The 26,409-nt window shown below is 41.6% G+C and overlaps 1 protein-coding gene across 8 annotated transcripts in view; it reads right to left on the bottom strand.

Annotated features, from left to right (window-relative positions):
• The window catches only part of LOC126388710 (ecto-NOX disulfide-thiol exchanger 2-like), a 271,116-nt gene that overhangs the window by 33,365 nt on the left and 211,342 nt on the right, over positions 1–26,409 (bottom strand). For all 8 annotated transcript variants that reach the window (XM_050041964.1, XM_050041962.1, XM_050041957.1 and 5 more), the window contains 4 exons: positions 16,536–16,742; positions 10,000–10,233; positions 6,218–6,430; positions 1,859–1,965 (listed from right to left, as the gene is read on the bottom strand). In XM_050041964.1, the coding sequence (XP_049897921.1) occupies positions 1,859–1,965; positions 6,218–6,430; positions 10,000–10,233; positions 16,536–16,742 (761 nt within the window). The remainder of the gene's footprint in view (positions 1–1,858; positions 1,966–6,217; positions 6,431–9,999; positions 10,234–16,535; positions 16,743–26,409) is intronic.

The raw sequence follows: 26,409 nt of genomic DNA on the forward strand, positions 1-26,409 counted from the left end.
TAGTTTCCTCCATGCCATATGCACTCCTATATATAGGAGATATATGATATATAGAGGAGTGAATCTCCAATGAGTGGATCCCCGAGAGACCCTCAAGGTCTGAGTGAGGGGCAGGGAGAACAATACAAAAGCGGCCCTTACTGACGTCACACAATCAGACATGTACTCAAGCGTCTGCATAAAAACATGCATCATCCAGCTTCCTACTTACTCATCAAGTGTGTGTTAAGAGACCTCCACCAAAGCTATTATAAGCATACGTTCTAACAAACAGTCGCTGTCACGGATGGGTGAAGTTTTAGATTATCAGTGATATGACTCTGCAGCAACATTACAACAACAATTTTGCTTTGTAACACCTACCTTTAAAGAGAAGTTTTTGTACAAGTTGATTGCTGCTTCTGCTTCATCTTAAACCTGCTGTTTTATATACTGAGGTTCAAAGAGACTTACCAATCATTTATGAGCTTATATTGTCCATTAGACCCAGGACTGCACTCCACACTCCAGACCCTCCATTACATATAACGCGTTATCATGCTACAGTAATAACTGTAATGCTCGATTTGGCAGAGGGGGAAACATAGCAGGTAGTAGATGATATAAATGCTGTTAGGTTTGAAGAATGCTTTTATGTCTTAAGATGTTCCTCCTTAAAGCTGGGGTAGACAGTTTCTTTTTTGCATCATTGGGCAAAAATCTTATAATTAATGTTAAGCATATTGTAATTCAAGTGGTCTGAGAGAAAACTAGACTTCTGCACCTTCTCTTGGCTCCATTTTTAGAAAGTCTGACGGGAGACACAGGTCATTTCAGAGAGTGGCCATCTCTGCTAGCTGTTCTACAACTGCAGATGGGTGTGCGCATGTGTGTTCAGATGGTGACAGCCTGATTCAATGGCGGAGAAAGTTGCTATTCCAGCACTGGCAACAACTGGCTGCACTGCAAAGCAAAAATGACGGTGGACTTCCTAAAAAGAGAGTCTGATAGACGCAGAATCTGGTGACGCATTTCAGAGATGGAGAGAAAATGCTGCTATTAGTTTAGCATCTGCTAATCGGGCTGCTGCTAATTCAAGTTAATGTTTATGTAGCTAACGTTAGCTAGAGCCTCAAATCAAAGTGCGTCATCTTAATGGGCTTTATAGGCTTACAAGTGCAAAGAAGACAGGACGATAATTCTCATGGAATTGCCACTATATAACAATCACAGTTGAAATGAATGACTAGTACTTGTACATGTACATGTTACTGAATTAAGTGTGTGCATATTTTGCTACTCTAGTAGGAGGGGCTTAAGACTAAAAAGGGAGAGCTGCAGACGGGGGGCTGTATTTTCAAATTCTGGTTTCATTTTTGCCCTTCCCAGAAAACTGTCTACCCCAGCTTTAATGATCCACTGATAAAAATATCTTAACAATTTGTTGGTGCAGGGGGAGAAGGCTTGTACAGAGTTACCTGTGTCCTGGACACCCTTAGAAATGGAAAACTCACCCAGCAGCTTGTATCCAATTCTTGGGGCAGGGCAGTGATGGAGGAAGGGGAGGATGTAGGGGCAGAGGTTTGGACCTGGGTGTCTGTATCGTACACTGGCTGCAGTGAGCAGGTACCTGTTCAGTATCCAGGCTTCGTTCAAAGTACTTACTGTAACAAGGAGTCTGCTCTTTTGACTTCTGATTTCACCTATTTTGTCTTCTCTGGGTTGAGTATAATTATGTAGCATAAGCATCTAACTATCAAATAATAAAAATAAGGACTTTATAATGAGCAAAGAGGGAGACAGGCGTTGAACAAAATGGGATCAAGTCTAATTTTTCCAAAATGAGGTGAACAACAGAATCAAATCCAAGTGTACTAACCTCTGCTTGTTTGCGCCACATGTCCAGGTTCTTGCGCTGAGCTTTGGAGAAATGGTCCCATGCCTTTTGTTTGGAAGCAGCTTGGAATACAGACACAATCTGTTCAACTGTGGCGGGATGCAGGGAAGGACCAGAGATCATCCAGAGACAGAGAGAGAGAGAGAGAAAGACAGAGGGCAGGTGGGAAGGAGCAGAGGAGTGAGAAAGTGGAGTCAACTAAGGATGTAAAGAACTGTGTATGTGTGTGTGTGTGTGTGTATGTGTGTGTTTGTTTACATGTGCGTGTGCAAGCGTGTGATCTACTTACCAGCTGATGCCAGTGCATCATCTCATGGATGGCTGGTCAGTTAGCTCTTACACGCTTAACTTCAACAACATAAATAAATCATACATTTTCCCAGCATACTTAAATTATATATATGTTCCTTCACATGAAATGAAGCCCCTGAACACTGCAGCTCTGCTAATACTGACTCAATATTTATGAGCCAATGGACTGGCGCTACAGAAGGGGTGGTCACTTTGGTCCAGATAGTGTTGTAGTGCTGGAGATTGGACCAGTCTCAAGACCACTTTTTGAAGGTTGTGGTCTAGTCTCTGACGTGACCCCATTTTTACTCTTAGACAAAGAGTACTCTAGATTTTATTTCAAGACTGGTCAAAACCACAACTGCAGGGATATCATTACATTTGTCCAAAAAAAACAAGGAATGTTGAATTTAGATGGTGAAGTTGATTTCAGCTTTTCACTGTTTGTATTTGTTGCTAAAAGAAAACAAAAATTCCCAAACATAAAAGTTACCTTTGCGATTCATTTTAGCCCCGTTTCCACCAAACACTTTCGGTATGGTACCTTTGAAACCAAAAGTAACCCTTCAGACATGGTACCTAGACCCTGGTGTTTCCACTGTAAACCGTACGCTTAAATGTGTGCGGGGTTGTTGTCACTCACTGCTCCGTCCAGCACTCACTGTATTTCCTCATCCCCGGTGACACATATCAAAGTCTGCACCTCATTTATCATCCAAAGAACGAGGCTGCACGTCAACATTTTCAGAACAAAATAAAACAGGCTGCAGTGAGAGTCTCTCTCCATGGGATATTTAATAATAGTGGGTTTGTGCATTCAGTCCTTCTCAGGCAAGCTCTGGGGTTTAGTGTTGCAGGAGCCCACAGGAACGACGCTCTGCAATGCTTTTTTCTCTCTCCAAGAGGCAGCAAAACATCCTGTCATTTTATAGTTACAGTTTACTAATAAAACTCTCCACAGTATGAACAGTGGTTACATGAGCCTCAAAACCAGCCACAACTCAGCCCTGAACAGAGTGACTGTCCGCCACTGACCAATCAACAGACTGCAGTGTTCACAGCTCCACCTTTTAGTACCAGATCTGTGTGCTAGGTACCCCAACAGAGGGGGGACCAAAAATGGGGACAGTACAGAACGGTTCCATTGGTACCATCCACAACTTTTCACAGTGGAAACGGAAAAAAAGTGTACCAAACTGAACTGTAGCATACTGCTCAGTAGAAATGGGGCTTTTGATTACTTAGGACTCATTTGTTTTCTGTGGGCGTTCTTATTTCAGATCAATTTCAGAAGTGCTGAATGTTTGCATGTTCCACATTTTATCACAAGTCATGCAGTGTGAGACCTGCACTGGTCAGGTCTTGGTCTGAACTTGGTCTCAACCCCTCAAAGTTCTGGTCTTATCTCGGCCTTGATTCATGGTCATGTCTTGGTCTCCATGTAGGTGGTCTTCACTACAACACTGGGTCCAGGCTGAAATATCTACACTAGATAGCCATGACATTTTATCCTCTAAAGCCACCATGAAGTTGACAGTTGTAGTTTTAAGTAAAATGTCTTGAAAAATAACCTACAAAATAACTGTAATTGCTTTGGTGATCTGCCGACTAATTTGTCAAATACTTTGTTGTAAGACCAAATATCTGCAAAACCAAGGACACTGCCATCACCCTCAGCTGTGATTTGTGTAGCATATATTAGCGTGCTAACACACTAAACTAAGAAAGTGAGGGTGGCAGATGTTATACCTGCTAAACACTGGTGTGTTGACAAAGTCCTGCTGCTCCTAAAGGCAGGCTAACAGAGCTGTTAGCAAGGCTGCAGACTCTTTGTCTTGCTTAACATTTATTTAACAAAGGGAATTTTGCTATGCAACTGGCAGCTGCCAAAAATAACCTACTTTAAGCGTGCCACTGTTGACCACTGTGCAGCTCCTCTACAGCAGAGGGCTGTTAAGAATCTTGCCCAAGGACACCTTGTTAAAGTAGCAGAGTGTTCCAGATTTACTTTCCCTATGCAGATTTCTCTCTTCTTTTGAAAGGAAGGCTTCAAGCCTCGGTAGTTAACCCTTCATTATGGCTGTAACTGCAAGAGAACAGAGTACAAACAACAGCAGATTGAGCTGAGCTGAGCGAGCTTCTGTGGGTCAGGGAGTCTTATTAGGATCAGACCTTTAACTCTGAGGTTTCCACTGTTCTTACATGTCATGTGTGTGATGACAGCTGCCCCCGGGTCTGTATAGCATGTGTCAGATTTTATCATAACTGAAGTGTACTGATATTGTCATTCCTCTCTCAGCTATCTATCTGTTGTCATGTGGGTGGTCATGGAGGAGTGTATGGGTGGTCCGAGTATCCCAGAGGTCCTAATGTACACAGGGGGGTGAGTCAATATGACCGCCAGTTAAGTGTGCATGTTTGTGTGCTGGCAGAGTGGTGAGAGAGAGAGAACAGTACAGGGATCAATAGCATCTTCCCAGAACCCTGTAATTTGATGGAGCAGATCGATGGTGAAGGCAGAGACGAGAGGAAAGGGTACAGACAGACTTTCAGGCCTGTGAGCTTATATGCAACAAAGTGGTTCAAATAGAAACTCTTTCCACTGAGGTCTGCGGATTATCTTTAGAAAAAAGGGGGCATTGTTTCTGGAAAGGCAAGATGCTTTTGAGTCTTTCAAATTTATTTATTTTTTTTCAACGCTTTGAGCACCACAAATGAAATTCTCTGCACCTCCACTGTATTAGCGCCGCAGCAGAAGATTGAGAAGTCAATATCTCAAAACCAGACACATAAAGCAAGAGCTATCTACATGGCGAGACACCATCGGGATTAAGTGACAATATGTTTTTTTTTATTTTTTTGACTTTTGGTGAGCTGACCTGTAAGGTGACACAATCAGAGACAGACCTGTGTGGATGTCAACTAAAAGAGTAGACTGGCTGAATTTATCGGTATGGACGGAGAGCTGTTCCCAAGTGAAACTTGTAAAACCTCCTCACAGGAGGCCGGTCTCTGTGATATCATTAATATGACCAGCATCACACCAGGAGGAAGGCAAGGTCATGAATAGGAATGTGTTTGTATGGGCTGAAATGATGGAGGATGGCTAATACAAGGACAACCTCTCTCTCTCTGTGCTTTATACAAACACACACACACCTCTGTGTCTCCTACGTGTATTATTTATCCTATGAACGAAATGAAAACTGGGGACTTCACTTTGTTTTGAAGGATGTTTACGTTCTATTTAACATGCATGTGGTGGGATACGCGGAGACAAAGTGCCGCGGGCGGTGATGTAAACCAGCAGCTGCACAGCCAATGCTGTCAAAGGTGGGTGAGAGCAGCAGTCTGCTTCGCCTTCGGCCTTTCATCAGCTGAAATGAGCTAAGCATGCATTTGCTGTGTATGTTTGGCCTCCACTGTATTCATGCAATGAATGTGTTGGGCTACTTACTGCCTCCACCTGAAGGAAACATGGATTATATTCCACTGCAGTCACAGGTACCATTATCACTTTACCCTTCAATGTTTAAGATATTTGTATCTCGGAGGGAATAGAAAACGAGCAGGACACTGAATGCCGAGTGGTTTGGGGTGATAAAACAGAACTGTTAGAAAAGAAATAAGACTTACCTTTGAGCCATCATCCCAAAAACAAACTAGCGTGAAACAAGACGGCTTCTATGAGGCTATTCATCTCAATAAGCTTTATATCCACGATGTTTATTCCTTAGCAGTTTACAATACTGTGCACACATGCACACACAACAATATTATACTTACTTATTTCGCAGCAATTTGTACTTCAGGCACAAAAAGTCTTACAGTATGTTTATGTTTGTGTCTGGTCCTATGACAGGGAAACTTACACTGAACCAGAAACGTGGCCATCGGTGGGACTCATTCTGATTCTCCCCCTGTACCTCTACTGCACAACAAGTACGCTAAATGTATTTTTGTTAGTCTACTGTCGCTCTGGCCGTCGTTGATACTATATTATACATCTAAGAGTCTGTGTGTGTGTGTAACTGAGAACAGAGCACTCACATTGACCAAGTATGCCGGACAGAGCGGTCTTGAACTTTTCTTTGGCCTCCTCCATCTCCTTCTCGTGCTGACTCTTCTCGCCTGTCAGCCGGCGGATGTGGCCGTTGGACGACTGGATCATGGAGTAGAAGTTGTTGGCGTTCCTGCGGTTGACTTCGCCTCGTTCCAACCAGGTCAGGAGCACACGCACCGCTTCTGGAAACTTGGCGTCGTCTGGCCAAGAGGTGAGGAGAAAGAGAAAGGAAGAGTCAGTCTATACAGGTCAGCAAAAATTTTAAGATTCCTGTTCAATCCGAGGTCTCTGAAGGTGGTGAAAGCAACAGCTGGCAGGCTGAAAAGGATTTGTTAAAGTGAGCATTACACTCATGTCCCATGTGAGGCTGTAAATTCACATACACACACATTGTCCTCCACTCCGTGTGACATATACAGACAAGACTAGCTGAAAAAATCGACTTGTAGAATGCCAGGCGCAAGCTTTGATGCTCACAGTGCTGCCGTGTGAAAATGGCTGAAGCCAAGTTTAAGTGCATGCATGTTTACATATTACATTGTTGTTGCGTGATGTGTGTGTAAGCGAGTGTGTGATCAAGTGAGAGGGAGAGACAGAGAGAGATACGGTGGCTGTGCTCAGAGCAGACAAGTGTTGGTAAGGCAAATTTATTTACATAGCACATTTCATACCCGAAGGCAACCCGAAGTGCTTTACAGATTACACAGGTAAATGCACAATAAACAAATAATAAAAACAATTCAGACAAACAATCAAAAGCACACAGAATATAATAATAACACAAACAAACAAATCTGATCGAAAGGAAAATTAATTAAAAAGCAATGGTGAACAGGTAAGTCTTTAGCTTGGATTCGAAAGTGGTTCTGTGCTCTCTACATCTGAAGAGCACAGACGCTAAATGCAATGAGTTTTAACTCTAGGAACAACCAGTAATACAGAACAAGCCGATCTGAGAGGGCTGCGAGGTTTGTACAGGGTTAGGAGATCTGAAAAGTATCAAAGACTTAAGCCGTTCAGTGATTTATGGACAAGAAATAGAATCTTGAAGTTGACTCTGTGAGAAACTGGTAGCCAATGTAGTGATCTGAGTACTGGAGTTAAATGCTGAGCCCTTTTGGTCCTTGTTACAACCCTGGCAGCAGCGTCCTGGATCAGCTGAAGCTGTCTGATTACTGTCTCAGACCTGCCAACAGTCTGTAAAGTTGTCAAGTGGTTGTACATGAAGAGTGGAGGTTTCAGTTCGTCCATGAATAAATGCTGCAGCTCATCAAGACCAAGTAAAGTTCCTGTGTCTTGCCTCCCAAATTCTGGGTAAAGCTACGTTTACAAGGAGGCTTTGAGTTATCTCAATATTTCAAAAGCGTCAGAATGATAGTCGATTAGTTTCAGTAAATCAGTAAGATTCATATATTTTTTTCATACATTAATGTTCACACCAGGCCTGTTATTCTGTGGTGCTTTGTTGTTGTTTTTCATATTTAAGGATTATTTCACATGTTTACAAGACTTAAAGTTACAGGTTATAATATTCTACTGCGATTAAAGGTTTTCATAATATGTTATTCATATCAATTAATAAATTCATGTCACTTCACCATAGTGCATAAGACCTGACCTGTACAAAGAGCATTTTATATGTAGACTGTGTCCAACGTTGCTCTGGTCATACTACAGAATGATTCATTACTTGTGTAAAGTGAATAATAGAGGTCAACTGATAATGTTTTTTTAATGGCCAACATAATAACGAGAGTTTTGAGCAGGAAAAAGCTGGTAGCAGACTGATCGGCCGATAACACCAAGGCAAAATTGGTGCGTAAAGCTGAAAATGTTCTTTTCCTTGTACTGCGAAGGTCTACAAATAGCCTAAATGTGGCCTGCTCATAAATGCTGGGACACAGAACATAATCGTTTTCATTCCCAGACTGCACTTGTGTAAGAACAGCATTAAAATTGTAAAAATCAAGCAGCTTCAAGAGGCAACTATTGTGTGGAGAAACTGACTTAAAACTCAAAACACTCAACAGGCTTGCGGTAAAATCAGCTGTTCCCCGCTACAAAGTCACATTCGATATTGCCACAAAAATGCAATTGTTGTCTGATAAAATTATATCTGATGGACGGTGAAAAATGTGATTGAGTTTGTTGTGCAGTTATGGCTGGAGCACACTGAATGCCGGCCCCTCCCGGTCTTGAAGTAATAATGAGTTAATAGTGATTTAGATTATCAGAAATGAATCTCACACGCCTCTAATAAAGAAGTAAAGCTGTTCTACTTTAGTTAACGTTCATTTAAATCATACAAATTATCTAAAGCACACATTACCTTGTGCAAAAACCTTACAGCCGTACCCACATGACAAGTGGAGGTTAAAGCTATTGGCCATTATTGGAGCCCTGTTCCGCCATTAATGATAGTATAAGTCCTATCAGCAGCCAAACCGATGAATCGATCGACCTCTAGGATTAAACAGAAGATAGAAGATTAGAAAATTTAAAAAAATTGCAATATTGGTCTAAAATAATTGCAATTAGATTTTTTTCCCCGAGTTGTTCAGCCCTAGTAGTGAGTACTTTTTATTTTGTTGAGTGAGAAGTAGACAAAGTCAAAGTCAGGGTTGACGTGAGCAAGGTGGAACTGAAAATAAAAACTACAAAATAAAAACAGTAAACTGAAGAGAACATCAACAGCCGAACAGAAAGACATCTGTGCTATTGGATGAAAGGGAAAAAAGAGAACTGTACAAATGACAGACTGTCACATGCTTTGTAACAAAGCACAACTTCACACACCTCAACGACACCTGAGGGAAGTAGAAAGAGGTGGTCTGGGTAAAAAAAAAAAAAAAAGTTCTGCTTTTTATCATCAAAAGGGAGAATTGGCTGTGGAGCACAGGAATGTAACTGGCACTGGAAAAGGCTAAACCCCATTTTTTCCCCTCTGGGTGGAAGATTCAGGAAAGGGTGAACCTAAATCTGCAGCAAATAGGCGCAATGTGTGCTTTCACAACAGCAGCCCAAAGTGTTCAGAAACAAATCCTTGGCTAAAACAGCAGCGTGTTAAGAGTTCTTTACACCAGGGCCAGGGGAGGGAGAGCTGAAAAAGACACACGCAGATGGTGGAGAGGCAGAAAGTCACAGCCATTTTGTCATCGCACAACTGTGACTGAGACCTGGAAGTGCCATTGCTCATTAGTAAAACAAGTTTATTCAGCCAGACGGAAACTCAACGGAAAGCTGAGAAGAGGGGGGATATGAGAGTGGGGAGGGGGAAGAGAGACTGGAGAGGATGAGCAGAGGAGAACAGAGAGTGCGAAGAGGAGAGGAGAAAGGACAAGATAAGAGGAGCATGTGCTGAGGGAAGAGTAAACTGATATACCGTGTTTAACAGCCTCTGTGTAACGTCTTTTGAAAACAAATTCCCTGAATTTGTTAGTACATGAGAAAACTGCTTCGTCAGTTTTACCAGCTGCAGTTTAGGACTCTTCCTGTAAAGCCTTGGCTTACATCGGGCACAAGCACACAAATACAGACACCGCACTTTTACTGTGCTCCATGGCATGAATAATGATCCATTTTAACGTTTGTTTGCTCATTAACAATAAGACATTTCATATTTGTTCGTGCCCTCAGGCTGATTAAAGAAAATACTTACCTCCTTTTATCAATGAAGGTTTTACTTCTTTACCAGCTCCGTATCTTGTATTTGTGCTATCATATCATATCATGCGCTTATTTTATAGTATATGTTTTATATTTCGCCAACCTTTGATCTTGTCTCCCAGCTGGCTGCACTCATGCTCTGAGTAGTGGACGATGGGAGGAGGGGAGGGCGGCCGGAGGCGATCCTCCTCCATCTTGCGCCGGTGCCTCTCCTCTCTGGCCAACATGCGCTGGCGACACTCCCACTCGTAGAGGTCGTCTCGGGCCTGGGCGAAGTCCACGTGGAGACGGCCGGTGTCTTTTTTGTCTGTGCTGGAGCCCAAACGGATGCGGTAACCTGTGGAGGACAAAAGTGTTGAAATTTTAAAAAACAAAACGAAAGAGGAGATGGGAGGAAGTGGAAGATAGAAAGAGTAAATATGATGGGAGAAGCAGATGGGACAGCGGGGAACTGGCTAATTAAAATGAAGAAATCTGTCTGCTCAGGCAGATTCATGACATTTCACAATGTGCTGTGCATTTAGCGGGTGTGTGAATGCCTTTCATCTTTTAAAGATAAGATTTCTTTACCACATTTTGCTTTTTAGCCCTGATAGCGACATTGCTCTGGGGGTGGCATGAAATTTTGTGCAGACAAGTTCCCTAGAGAATGAATCCTAACGACCTTGGTGATCCCCTGACTTTTCCTCCAGCTCAATCATCCGGTTGACATTTGTGGTTTTGAGTTAAATGTCTTAACAGCTATTGGATGGATTTCCATTAAAGTTGGAGCATACAGTCATGTCCTCTTTGGTGAGGCAAAATTTTAATTTGTCCAACACTTGGTTTATGATCAAATACCTGATAAACTACTTGACATTCTGATCGGCCTCAGCTGCACTTTGTGTTTAGTGCTAATTGTCAGCATGCTGACATGCTAAACTAAAATGGTAAACATGTTAAAGATTAAACCTGCTGTGCATCCATAATACGTTAGCATGCTGCATTCAGCTGCCTGAGTACTAGGGCTGGATATTGGTACTTGATACCTTTAAGATATCGACTGACAAAAGCCAGTATCAGGTAGTATTGAAATGTCTCCAGTCAAATAATACTTGAAGTCGATCCTGATCCTGATGCTTGCTTTGTTAATGTTTTTCACCGTTTCATCACTACTACAAATGCAGCTGTAGCCAGTATCTCACTATCACTATCCTCATTCATATTTCAAGAAGCTACAAATTATATTCAGCCACAAAATAAACCTGAAAAGCTGAAAATCGGAACAGAAGTACAGAGAGTTGTTGCATAGAGATGATACACAGTCTCATCTAGTTGCAGATCGACGCATTGCAAGGAGTTGCCTGTTTCAACTCGTCTTGTTGCAAATCTTTCGTCTGAATTAGGTTTGAGGTTACTGGTTTTGGCACTGGTATTGCACTTTCTGAAACAATACCCAGCCCTACTGAGCGCAGCCCCACAGAGCCTACACACACAGCAGGGCTGCAGCCTCTCAGTCTTGTTATTAGACATTTGACAGCAGAGAGAAACAAGAAACAAAGGGGAGGGAGAGGAGAGGGTGACATGTGACAAAGATCCCTTGTCGCATTCAGACTGAGGAAGTCACGGTTACGTGGTTTCCACCTTAAGACCACTGCAGCACCGCAATGCCTGAGTGCCTCTAATTTTGACAGCTGTCAACCTCACACTTCCCATTCACACGGAAAGGTGCCTCCTTTAATAAATACAATAGTGATAATCAGAAAGTCGTTCATCTTCCAGACTGCTCAGGGAAATGAAAAAAAAGAGAACAACGACAAATGAAACGGTGAATTATGGGCACCATACATCTTTTTAATGCAAATGGAAAAACATGCCTGGAGGCGTGGATTTGAGTCAACTGAATATAACATAGGAAAAGGGAGGAGGAGACTAAAGAGGTGCACACATGAGCTTTAATCTATATGTTGCAGGATTTCCAGCCTCAGCCAGCTGAGGTACTTCCAGTCACCAACCTCAAATTGTAGACTAATTAAAGTCTCTGTGAAACGGGAAGTTAGAGTGTCTTTAGCTTCTGTACTGTGACATCCTAGTAAAACACAATAGTATAGTTGTATACTAGGGATGCATGATATCCTCCTGAGACCCTGTGTCCTCATAAGAGACGTCACATTTTGTGTTTACTTGACCTTATACTTCTTTCTGATTAACTTAGACCTGTTGTAACCTGTTAAGAGCACAATATACTGATCCATGTAAAAACAAGATGGCAGCCATCTCTGCCAAGTCAGTCTGCAGCTGATCCCAACACAAAAGTGGACATGGTCCAAAACCTGATCACAGTTTATGACTGAAACTTGTTTATTCATGATTAATACGTCTGTAGTGTGAAATGGCAACAAATTTGACCAATTTTAGCAACAAGCTTTTACACTATTAAATAGGAAGTGTTTTTTGAAGTCATTGGGTCTTTATTGATGTCTCGTTTGAGGACATAGGGACTTAATTATCGTTGGTAATGTTTAGCTTTATATATTCATCAGGTCCTACTGATCCCAGATAGCTTGCATACCAAACAAAAGCTCGGGTCTCAGAAGGAGATATATATCCACTTTTTTTTACCCACCTAAATTTAGTTATCATCAAGTCTCTGCTAATCTAAATTAAATCATTTCCATTTGATCGGACAAAAGTGGGTGTGCTTAGAGTTAAATGTGATACGAAGCTACAGCAGACTGTCTGCTCACCTTGCCGTTAGATCAGGAGGAGGACGAGGGAGAGAATGAATGACTGACTTTCGCCCTTCGCCACATTGTTTTGGAAATAACAAAGTTTTTGCCCTCTGATTTCCAAACACATACGTATCTCTTCTTATCTCTCTCCATAATGCTCTGTTAGCTAGCTACTACATGATATGTACAAAACAGCTATCTGGCCATCCAAAGTCTCATTTGATTGTATGAATGTTTGTAAACACCCCTGAGTGACGGATAAGTCATCAAACCTTTGAAACCTTTTTACAGAGAGAGAAAAGACAGAAATGTATTGGGGTCTACCTACCTACAACCTCATACCTATTTTGTTTGTTGGATCCCTTCATCCCACAATAAGGGAATGCCCCACATATTGTTCTTTTAAAGGACATCTTAAACAATGGCTCAAATCAAATCAAAAGTGCGACCACTAACTGAACATTATTTTCTATTGTTTTGTTTTATCCTGTCTGGGTCTGGTATCCTTCTGTTTGTATAATGAATTGTCTTGTGTTTGTTGTCTCCTCTATTTGTATTTTATCTATTTATTTATTTATTAATTAGAAACTACGGATGCAAATTTGCAGCTTTGCTATAATCCGGCATGTTTACAGAGATGTATGATCGATGTTCATTAATGTGCACTGTCCCTATCCAAATAAAGAGTTCTTATCATTATTATTATTATTATTATTATTATTTGACTGTCAAATCAGATAAATATTGTAAAAATACACTATTTTTTTCGCCTTTATTTGACATACAATATGATATATGATCAGTTAACGAAGGGACAAAGGATTAATATTGGGAGAATGTATTCATTTCATGGGGACTTTGACAGATAGTAGAGAAACCACTGAGCATGATTTATTGGGGTTTACCTGCCTGCCACCTCATACCTACTTTGCTTATTGGATCGCTTCATTTGACAGGATATACTGTGACTGTAGGGTTTTGTTGAGTACAGAGGGCCTTCATCCTTTAGTCAATACACAAGAGAGACTTAGGGAGGCCAATTACTTCTCTAGAGGCACTGAAAGACCACAATATCGCTCATCATTATTACGCCCTCTTCTACTCACTACTTCCCTCTTATCCTCACACTCTCCTCCTTACTCAATTTTCACTAATGGCTGGTTGCGCATCTGAAGTGAAATTATGCCCATTTTGTGATTTAATTGGTTGAAATGATCAGAGAGTGTGTTAAGTGTGTTTGGGTACACATGTGTGCGAGTGTGTGCGCTCTGCCTGGACACAGTAATGATGCCCAGTGTGATTCATTGTGAGGACCGACACACTCTCATCACAGGAGAAGGGGTGGGGGGTGTGTGTGTGGTAGATGCCAGTACAAACTGGAAAAGAAATGAGTGCGAGTTCGGGGGTTTCGACTTCAGTCTGCTCTCGCTGCTTCAGGCTCACAATCTACTACTACTTCAATATTTCATATGGAGGAGATCTCAGTGAGCTGGGGCTGCTGGAGACTGTGTCATTGCTGGGTACTGTGTTTGCACAGTGTGTGTATGTATGTGTGTATGTGTGTGTGTGGGTGGGGTATTATTTATGAGAAAACTACACAGCTTTGTCATCTGGCAAATATATGGACTTCAGCTCCCACGTCTCACTGTAAGAATAGAGGCAGACGAAATCACGGGACCTCTCATTCAAACTAATTGCAACAAGAACACACACACACACATTTGCACATGCATGAACACACACTTAATAACGCTGAGAATGCTACTGAATCGACTGCTGGGTTAAATGGGTTTTTCAGCGTAGGAATATACGTCACGCTCACAGAGATTTAAGACGTCTGGGCTTTAGACGCTGCTGTGAAAATGAAGAACCATAAGCTGCTGTCACATTGTTAGTAGAGATGCTTTTTTTGGCTTAATGGTCATTTATATCTTCTGTAGTGTGAGCCTGCCGTTAGCTGTAGTGGACCTCTTATTTTCCTCGACTGTCTGTCACTGTCAACTGTGCTCTCCAATGGTAAAGCCAATACAGTTGTGAAAAGGAAGGAACTCCCGGTTCTGTTTGTGTTTTTCTCCTCTACCCTGAATAACTCAATCTTTAAGGTTTGTAGTCCGACCACTAATTCAATTATTTCACCTTTGTTTCCTAGAAATCATATTTTTTGTGCAAGTTTGGCATGGTGGACAACTCTAAATAATACAATACACATGAGGTTCGGCCACTGTTCCTGTGGGGAGGAGGGCACAAAACAGAGCTGTATGGAATTCAAAATAGTTTGAGGTTTTGATGCTGAATTCATCCAAAATCTACCCAGAACACAAAAGTGAATTAATCCAAACTGCAGACTGTATAATAATTAATCACAACCACAGACTGTGTAAGATTAATGGATATAACCACCATGACGTCTCTCACTGGTTTGTGAACTTCTGTTTTGAAGCCTTGAGTTGTGCATTTTGGCCGTCGCCATTTGGATTTTTGAGTCTAGAAGTGACCATATTTGGAGCGAGGGGTGGATCTGACTCACAGACTGTAGGGACCCCTCGCAGACAGCCTGTCACTCAAAGCAGCCCTGCCCTTTATACAATTTAAACAGCTAAGTACAGTTGTTATGAGGGGGGAAATTAGCTATAGACATTAAAACTGTTTTTGTACCAGGCTGTAAACATGTTTAATTCTGCTGTTAAGTTTGGCATTTCAACGTAAGGGTCAATTTGGACTGTCTGACTTCTAGAGCCAGCCTCAAGTGGCCATTAGAGGAACTGCAGTTTTTGGCACTTCAGTGATGGTTTCATTTTCCAGCCCTGGAGGTTGCCGTTTGGTCCCAACAGTGTAATCTTTAGCTTTAATTTCCAGTTAGGAGTTAAGCTCTGTGACTGGATATTTCTTTATAAAACTCACCTAGGGCTTTGTTTTATGTACAAACTCAAGGCTTGTATCTTCAACTTTTTCCCTCACCTTCCCACTCATTGGTGGCCTCAGTTTTTGCCCTTGGAGGCTGAAATTTGGGCTGGAGGTCGAGCGTCTGTTTGTGTGAAGGTGTGTGTTTGTGTTCATCTACTTATGAACTTGCTCAAGATTGTGAGAAAAGATTAGTCATGAGCCCAAGGACAGCTGAATAGGTGCTCATGCCAGCTGTCAAAAAGATGCAACTCCTCCATACATGCATGAGTGTGGTCTTATCTAATGCAGCAGGGTGTCTACAGGTATCAGACACTTAAATGTAATGCTCTGTAAGACCTTTTCGAGATAACGTTTCACTAAATTTATGACAGATGTTCGGACGAATCATCATTTTCTTATTCAAGCATTGCAGGTTAAGTGTAAAGGTAAGTATACATGTGGTCCTGTGCAGAGGTAGGATTTATGTAGGAATACGGTTATCAAAGTGCGTTAGCTTAATCAACATTTTGCAAACAGGTAAGAGCAAGTATAAAGTAAAAAGACAGTTTGAGGTTCAGTCGTAAGTCTACGGATTTGTAACATCAGAAATGTGGACTGTCAAGCAGAAGAGCCTCATTTTAATATGAAGAATTAAAAAAATATATGAATGGAATTACATTAAATGTTTGTGGCAATTAGGATCGCACAAATTCAAGACTATTTACTGGCTTTGAAAGTTTAATATTCATAAAATTGAATTCAAGACGTTTGAAGACTTTACGGACCCGCAGACATCCTGAGTGAATTTGTACTTGTTTAATCGATGAACCAGATATTTTCTGACGTAGTTGTTTGTTGTCAACTGGGGAAAAAGCTCCAACTGTAACATTACATTGTCTATCGGAAAAGTGAATGGGAGTTTTATTTCAGGGGACAAGACTGTGTGTATTGTTGCTTGACATTTGCCTGACACTGACACAAATACATCGAAATATGATACCAGTACGCACTAACACAATGAGGTTTTGGAGTTATGACAGCTTACCCGACAGGAAGAGAGCCTTGTCCACGGTAAACTCTTCAGCAAATCTGATATGGCAGAAGTTTTTCTTGCTCTTGCGTATGGCGGTGATATCACCGCACTGCCCGAAGACCTCCATGATGAGCTGCTCCGTGGCGTTCTCCGGCAGACCGCCAACAAACACCGTCTTACAACCTGGAGGGCGGTCTCTCGTGGCCGGAGGGGGAAGGTCTGTTCAAAAGTAGTGGAACAAAAGCAGAGAGAACACAGTTATGTATCAGCCATTACTAGGTTGAAGTTGAAAAGAAAAAAGAGAAACTACCCGAGTGATGAAACTGTGCGCATTTATGTGGAAATAACACAGCTGAAATACAAACAACCCGAGAAATGATTCAGCTGTCCCAGAACTGAAACTCGATTTTGAGCATGAATTATGCCCTTTGAGAAGCTGAACACAATGTGTGCAATGGCAAGAAGAACATACTGTTCTGATTATATCACTGCTGGAGATCATTTTGAGGAGCAGGTCTGATTTCCTGTGTTTTGTTTTAACTCAAAAAGAAATATGTATGCCTGGACGTATAGTCAATACAAGGAAACCCAAATAACAGCAATGTTACGCCGTCTGAACGCAGAAAGAAAACAAGGAGAAGCAGCTGCTTACTTGTAACTCAAATCCAAAAATATTATCCTTACTTTAAATGCCAATATTTGAATAGCATAGACACCAACAGGTTCAACAAATAACAAAAGCCTGCTTGTTTACACTGTATAGACCACCTACCAGGTGTGCCAATATACTAAACATGCAGAGAGGTAAAAAAATATGATGTAACTGAAACTCTCAAAAAATATAAGAACAGATTCTGCAAGAATATTTCACCTACCAATAAGATCATCTCTATATCAATTACTCATCCAACGTTATGATGAATTCATGTTTTTCTCTCATGCCTTCAGTGATCAAAGAACCCAAACATGGAGAGAAATCATAGGGGTTCTTGTTTCATAATGGTAAAACTATATCAACACATCCTTTTACAAACTCTCACAGAACTCACACAGCATCATCCAAAGCCCCGTTTCCACCAAACACTTTCAGTATGGTACCTTTGGAACCAATGTAACCCTTCAGACACGGTACCTAGACCCTAGGACTCTTTTTATCAATGGAGTCTGACTGTAAAGAGAGCACAGATTTCACTTTTAGTTCAGTTTTAAATACTATAGTTTTAGCGAATATACATGTGTTTGGGGAGTGCGGAGCAGACGACTGGATAAATGAGACTTGGATTATACTGCACGAGTTGTGTGAGAGTTTGTAAATGGATGCCTCGACATAGTTTCTCTGTTCTTAAACACGGTCCCCTATGACTTTACTTCATTAAGATTTTTGTCTGTTTTTGGATTCTTCAATCACCAGAAGAATGTGAGGAGAACACAGCTGTCTTCACCAAGTCAAACACACTGGGTAAATAACTGATATAAAAATGGTCATGTGGGGTTGAAGTATTTCTTTAAGAGGGGGAAGTGCCACTTCGATAGGTACAAAAAGGAGACACCTCTGCTGTGGCGATAAATCCACACATTATGACAGAGAGAAACAAAAAGCAAAAACAAAATATCCAGAAGGTATAAATGACAAATGAATCCCCCTAAAAGACCTGGGGTCAAACTCCACATTCAGAAGAAGAATAAGAGCCAGGTCACAGCAACATTTACAGAAGAAGAGAAAATAAGTATGTAATACGATCAACGACTCTGGAAAACGGGCCGCATTCCTGAACTTGATGCTGCAAAATTCAATTAAGTCATATTTTAAACATAGCACTTATGACCTAAAAAATGATAAAGCTCGATGCATGAATAATGATAACTTGGAGCAGTATGCTCAGATCGTTTTTTTGTTAGATAAATGTTAATATCAAAACCATTCCATGCATGAAAATGAAATCCTTTTGGCCACAAAGTGATTGCAAATCCTCTCATGTGGAAGGTCCCCTGCATTGCAGAAATCACTTATTCAACACAGATGAGTGTTGACTGATCTAATCTCCAATAGATCAGGCTTCTCATCCATGATGAATGTGATTAGCGGGGTCTATGAGGAGTGAACCAGCTAATCAGTGGAACGCTGAGGACGCTGGATTTCCGGATGTCTGTGAGAGAAAGGGCCTCGCAATCACTGCTACTGATGCTCCCACCCCTGTAGATGTCGATACTCTGAAAAGAACTGGAGTTGAACTTGGTCGGATACCTGAGGTGTATCAGGAGGGCCTCACTGATCAGCAGCAAGTGGATTAATTCAGATATCTTGGGGTCTTATAAGCATGATCAAAAGGATTTCAAGACTGAGCATCGGTTGGGTGCAGGAAAACAGACTTTGCATCAGCTTTCTCTCGCTGTCAGACAGAAAAACAGTCTAAGTGGGGCGGTAAACTTCAGTAACATCACTGGTGCTAAACAGAGGAGTCTGTTCTGTATACAAACAGTTGTTACAGAAAGATGCGTTCTTCTGGTCTGACAGCTCTTATGCGCTGCATTCAGAGTTTCAGTCCTGGCTGATTCCTGTATTTTAGACTCTCATTAGCCAAAACAGAAAGATATAACACTCTCATTACCCTCTGACATCTCTCCACTAAACTCTGAGAGCGAAAATATGTTCAGTCAGGGCTTGTCTTCCTAAAAAACTTTAAAAATAATATAACTCCAGCTCTCAACTGTGCAAGATTTGGGTAGTGAAAGAAGGAAGGAGATGACAATACAACAGCTGAAAGGAGGTTTCTCAGCAGGGTGGCTGGCCTCATTCCACATGACGAAGTAAGGAGCTCAGCAATTTGAGGAGACATCAGGATTGAGCTGGTGTTGCTGCTTCACATTTACGATGCCTCCTAATAGTATGATAATAAATAAACCAGCCGGCTGGAATACATATTTTACAAAAAGAAAATTTTTTATGGGATGTCAAGCAGTGAAACCATAACAATCCAAAGTCAGAGTTTTCTTCTGGCTAAAAAAGATGTATCAGCTCACAATCCCCTCTGCTGTCAGAGCTGCTCTCACGCAGCACTCTGAAGAGTTGCAACTAAACTTTCAGTCACCGAGTCCAAGCAGGCGCTGTCCCTTTCTTTAAACTTTCTCAGTCTGTCTCTCCCTCACACACAGGCTGCCAATGCGCATCCCTCCCTTTGCCTCCTTTTCTCTTTAAATGTGGCTGGTAAAGCAAAAATATTGACTGGGTTTCATTCCATGACCTCCGGAGTTGGCGGATTAAACTAGTTTTGAGTTGAGATGGACAGAAAAGTAAAAGGTGGTGCAGAAAAAGCTTGCAGTGGCAAGAAAAAGCTTTGTTGGCAGACACAACAAAGAGTTCCAAATTAACTGACCTTTTCGGTCCACGAGTGTCTGATGGGGACGATGGAGAGGGAGCGGTGACGACAGGGAAAGGAGAGCAGGTGCACTGCAGCAGTAACCTCATGTGTCATGTTGTAAATTGAATAAAATTTGTTTTGTTTTGCATTACAGAGTTTTGGTTTCAGATGAGTGATTTGCTAGCAGCTAACAACAATTTGCAGGGGGGGGGGTAATTTTGCTATTCTCTCAGATACCTGCTGCGATACTGAACCCCACTGCTCAGCACATTAGGACTTTTTATGCAAATGCACTTTTCACAAGATTCACATGAAGTATTCATGATTTTATGATTGAATTACAAGGAATACATGACATCATACAATATCTGAGAGCGTTTGTGAACAGGGCAAGTGATTGCATTTTTTATGCAGATGAAAAACAGGTGAACCTGAGGAAGAGAGAGATGAGGGGAGGATGGAGGAAGCAGCGTTCCCAGGATACACTGAGGGAATCAGAACAAGTAGGGGTGTAACGATGCATCAGTCTGGATCCATATATCGATTCAATGATCGATGATCAAATATCATCAATGCAAAGTGAAAACATTGATCTATATCGTCTTCTTTAGGATACGCTTTTATTTTGAAAGTCTGTGAGACTGTCAAACAGCGGCAGGCAGATGGCAAGCAGCCAAGAGGAAGACGATGAGGGAAAGATGAATGTTTATTTACTCGGAAACAATTTAGATTTCCGAGGAAAAAAGGGGTCAACAGACGCAGCACATGGCGTATGTAAACAATGCTGTTACAAGATCAAACACGATGTAACGTTACCCGCCTGGACGGCCATCTTACTCCGCTGACTTTTCACCACAGCAACATTAGCTGCTCTGTATCAACAATGTTTGGCTGAATAAATGTGCATGCAGACTGAAATTCAACCTTACTGTTCTGTCAGGAGATGCACTGACTTTGGACCATCGGTGAGTAAGAAAAATACTAACGTTACATGCTATTTGTTAAGCTATGAGTAGAGGAAAAAAGGTCTGCTAGCTGCTAGGCTAATTAATGCAATGTAAACATGCTAAAGCTAATAATGGGTGAATAGCAAAAAACAACTGACGTGTCTATGAATCTTCACAGTTATTACTGAACTGAATTTGATACTGTACTTCTGTTGAATGATGTTGTTGTTAATCTGTGTTTTATGGCTGTTGGAAGAAGTTTGCCTTCAGGGCTTTAAGCCAGATAGACCTGAAATTTTAGGAAACAGATCACGGTTTGGGTTAAAATGATTAGATGTCTTTCAGAAAGGACTTTCTGATAGAAAGCCCTGTAGGTTAACTTATCCCACGTGCTGCTTTATTTGCGTTAGTGGAGTCAGCTTAAAGTAAACTTTACTGCATTTTAGCGGTTACAGTTACTTATTAATATGCCGTTTTTATCTTTTATGGCCAAAACCAAAAAAAAAATAAAAAAATAAAAAGGTGGCAGCTTCTTCTATAAGTGATTGTGTTATATGGGCATTTAATATCGTCTCATATTGGTAGTACGCCCCTAAATCGCATCATCTCGAAATCGTATCATGGCAGACTTTGTAGTATCGTTTCCCAAAGAATCAATATATGGTATTGTGCTGAGACAGGTGACTTACACCCCTAATAACAAGTGGGTGCTGCTGCCAGACAGAGTTAAAAAGTATTTTTGTGTTCAAGTTCAATCTCAATATGTGTGTCCCTTTGAGTAATTATGGGACAGACACTTCAAGGCTGATCATTTTAAAATGCAGACAAAGAAACTGAGGAGAGAGGAGGGAGGAGGAGGAGGAGGAGGAGAGAGGAGGAGGAGAGAGGAGGGTTTGACGCAGGGCGGAGAAAAAAAAGCAAATGAATAAACAAGAAGAGATCAGATATTGACATGTAACGAAGAGAATGTAGAGCACTTTAAAACAGTTTCTCCAACTGATTTACATACATTGAAGATCAAAATAGAGCTAATAATATAATGCAATGAAATACAAAACACGACAAACTACCACAGACCTGACTCTGTTGGTCTGGACTGACTCATACTCCCCAGGATTTTCTGTTTTTCTGCACACTCAGTTATTGCTAAGATTTATGGTTTCAATCCTTGAAAACTAGCAGACTGTACTTTGAATCACTGTCTGACTAATAAGCTGGTTGATGTGTTTTTATTCTGACAGATTACTTTGGGTAAATACACGGAGGCTGCTGTAAAGTAAACACACAAACTGATTCTCAGTCCAGCCCCGTCCCACAGGCCTGCCGTCTCCGTGGCCACCCACTGGTCTGCTACACTAACACAGGTCATCACCATCCATCACCTCGACTGGCTAAACACCTTTTTATAGTCCGTGGGGGCTGCCACAGGGAGGAGGACTCAACCCTCAAAGGACTGTTGTTTAGAAGATAAACTACATTTACACACACTCTGGTAAACATGTTTAGTTCATTTACGTCTCACATGAACAAACACAAAACATGAACTAACACACATGAAGATTTATTACACAGATACACCGCTGCCGGCACACTGTAACACACTGGGGCTTCCCTACTTTAAAGTCACTTTTTTCCTAATGTAAAACAACTTTTTTAGTTATTAGTCATTACTAAAAATGACTGGTCAAATATCCCCAGAATTATAATAATATTTAAGATACTTTAAATAACAGTGTCAGGGGGATTTAGTGGCATCTAGTGGTGAGGAATGCAAATTGCAACCAGCTGAAACTTCTCCCAGTTAGAATTCCTTCAGTGTTTATTGTTTAGAATGATTTTACCAGGAGCCAAAGTATCCGCAGAGGTCTCTTCCTCTCTAAAACAAACAGACCAGGTAATTTACACCAGTAAAAACACTGAATGAACCAGTTTCACGTTACACATCAGTGTTTCGCCAAAGCTGTTTAGCATGTTGCAGACAAGCCGCTAGCCCAGCACCTGCTAATGTGTGCTCACCTTTTTTATCTGATAACTTAAGATTCGGACTTCCAGGAGGTTTTTACCAGGAGTCAAACTATCTGCAGAGGTCTCTTTATCCCTAAAGCAAACGAAACCAGGGATTTAAACTGGTAAAAACATCAATGAGGCAGTTTCACTTTAAAAAGATGTGTGTTTTTCTGACACTGCTCATCGCGGGGGGGCTGCTAACATGAGGTGGCCAACGTGAAAAACGCAAATGACCCTATCAAGAGCCAGTGTTTGGTTTGTCCGTTCTAGGCCACTGCCCATGCCATGGTGACCTCCATGGATGAGGACCCACTCCATGTGTAGATAGCTCATTATAAGGTAACAAAAACACAACAGTTCTTATTTTCAGGTGATTATACACTAAAGAAAACTTTGCTAAACTTTTTGCCAATATATCTCCCTAAATCTGACACACTGGGCCTTAAAGAGAAACATTTGCATGACTGCATTTACAGAAAAAAAAAAGAAAATGAAATTGAAACTTATTGATTAACTGGAGAATTCCAGTAGCAACATTATTTTTAAATATACAAACAGCCCTAAATACATCTATATCAGCAGCAAGACAAAACAAACAGAGACAAAATAACTGCCACTCTAGCTGGGCATCCTTCTTCATTCAAGCTAAATGGAGTGTGTAAATGTGTATATATGAAATACAGACACAGAGGTACGATCCTCAAAGCTCAAGAGAAAATGTTTCATCTTCAGCTCTCTGACTGCCGTCAGAAGTTTGAAAGAGTAAGAGAGACAGATGGAGAGCCTGATGCCCAATTTAATTATCAAAGTGAGTCCGCAGGTCCAAATGTTGAGTGTAAAGTTCTTTCAAACTATTTTGGAAAAAAAAGTACCACACCACCTTTAGCACTAGATAGGCGAGTGGCAAGAAGCGTCAGTGGAGAAAGGTGAAAGAGGGCTCAAGGTTGAATGAGGAGGGTTTGACTGAGGAAAAGGAAGAGGGATGAAAAGAGCTTGATGAGGATGCACACTGACGGTACAGTTATGCACACTGAGGAGGTAGAAGAGGAGGAAGAGGGCAGCAGCGTTGTTGCTGCTCGGCTACAGGTCAACAAGAGGGGTTGCTGCACGTGGCTTCAGGTTGAGTGCATGCAGCTAGAGGGTAATGACTACCCGTGATGGACACTGTATGCAACCTTGTTGCCTGGACGCCAGCACTTTGCCTGTTATTTGCTAAAATCCTGAATGCAGTGGGGCATCAACGCTGGTTTCCTTTGTTCCTGGCGTACTGAATAACCCTCAGAACAATCTGCATGCCTCCATCTCTGCTTCAAAGCAATGCTTATCATTTATAAAACCAATGGGGCTGCTGTACCACTGATCACATTGTATAATTCAATAATATATAGTAACAACTCCACAGAGGACACTGTGAACATTTTTCCACACACATCACTTTTACAGTAAGCTTTATGTTGGCACAATGGGCTTCATTCTCCAACTGTTCTGCAGAGGAAATGTCTTCTTAAAACCCACTTGTGCAGCTTTCAAAAGGATTGTGACTTCTGATTTCTTATCCGGGAGTTAAATCTTCACTCAGTCAAGAGCACACACACCTTAAAGTGTTGACATGTTTGTGCAAAATTATTGGTAACTGTATTTTTCTTCCATTCTGTTGTTGTATAATATTAAAGGATTTAAATTACAGTAAGATATTTTTGATCATGTATGTTATTTCATAATTATTTTCATTATCTTACAAAGCATTATAGTTTTTAAAATAAATAAACACACACTAGAACTTCACACATCAATTATGTTAATGGAGAACCATGCCTTCCAATACTTAGCGATTTATTTAAAGGCCCAGAGTATGCCTATTTCTGCACCCTAGGTCGACTCATATGATGACATTTTACTGCTGCTGAAGATGTTGCAGATCATGCCCCGAGGAGGGAACACATCTTCCATATAGATCTATTTGCAGAGAGTGACAAGGGCAACACTGAGGCAGAAAAGCGATGGCAGGGCGCTCGGGAGCGCTTCATGAAAAAGGGCTCGCAGCACTTTTTTAAATGACGCACTATGCGGGGGTTTTCTTTCTATGACAACAATATCTTGGCATTAGTATTAGCTCCGTAGCTAATGAAAACCTACATTGACTTCACAAATAACAACAAGCTTAAAACACGTATCAATCAATCAATCTTTATTTATAAAGCACTTTTCATACATAAATGTAGCACAAAGTGCTTTACAAGGTTAAATAAATGTCCCTTCCACCCACCCCCCACCCGCCCACACCCCCACATACACACAGCCACCCAGCCACTCACCCACACCCACGCACACACCCACTCACATACACAGTCATGATGTAGACATAAAAACATAAAAACGTGGCAGAGCAACCAGGTGAGGATAAAGTATGATGATAAAGGCGCAACAGTCACCAGCAACATCCAGAGTCAGCCGGTCTATCTACTCCCACAAATGGGTTTCTCTGTCTCTAGACCTTTTTTGTGCACATTTGCAGGAAAGCCCAATCAGTCTTTTTTCAGCATTGGCAGTATAAAAACAAAATCGGGGAGTGCAGCAAAATGCCGCCTGCCTACTTTTGTTTATACAGAATGCGCCTTTTTTGGGGCAATGGGGGGCGTGAGCAAGTAACAAAACGTGTAGCTCAGCGTGTGACATAAACAGTGACGTGGAAGGGAAGCTGCGGCTCTTGTAAGTTGGCCCGTCCTTCACCGTCCCCGTCATCTGACGGTTAATGGCCTCTTCGTTTCCGAGGGCAAGGAGGGCGCGCAATTCCTTGTCTCCCCAGTTGCTCATCTTTACAGTGTCTGTCAGGTTTGCATTTCTCTCTTGCTACTAGCTGCTCGCTCATTCCTGCTGTCAGCTGTTTCCTGTTTATCCACCGCCAGTGGGTCGCACGTGTGGCGTCATCAACAGCTCCTCCCACAAGTCTTCAACAGTCGTTGCAGAAGGCCACCTCGGTCTGTTTAAACTAAAAGGGTTCCACCAATATGACTACCCTACGAGGCAGAAAATTGGGCTCCTTGGATCAACTCGCCAATCCGGCTCTGTGTCTAAACGCTTGCAGCTTGCCGGCAAAATGGCCCAACATTCGCGGAAAATGTGGCAGTGTAAAAGAGGCTTTTGTTGTGATGGTTAGACAGTAGCATCGCTAAAGGAGTGGTGGTGACGTCACCAGCGCCTTTCTGAGAAGTTAAAAGATTTTTAACTAGAAGTGTTTGGAGTGGCCGTGCAAAAAAGCCAGAGCACTCTGAGGAAGGACGCTGGGTGCCCTATTTCACGCTCTCTCCTCATAGGAAACGGCTGTGAAAAGATGCCAGTGCTGAGAAAAAACGCTATATGGGCATCTGCTTTCAACTTACGAGGACAAGAGATAACAATTTTGTGGTTTAAGAACATGTCACGGATCTTATGCAGACGCCCTTTCTCAAGAACAAATTTAAGGAACAACTCAGGAACATATTGATGAATGAGGCACAATGTCTGGCCCTGGTTCCAGTTTCTCAAACGCTGCATTTGCTGATACCCTCTGAACCTTCTATGACAGCAAACTCT

The sequence above is a fragment of the Epinephelus moara genome, chromosome 4 (assembly GCF_006386435.1).
Source record: "Epinephelus moara isolate mb chromosome 4, YSFRI_EMoa_1.0, whole genome shotgun sequence".
NCBI classification, from domain to species: Eukaryota; Metazoa; Chordata; class Actinopteri; order Perciformes; family Serranidae; genus Epinephelus; species Epinephelus moara.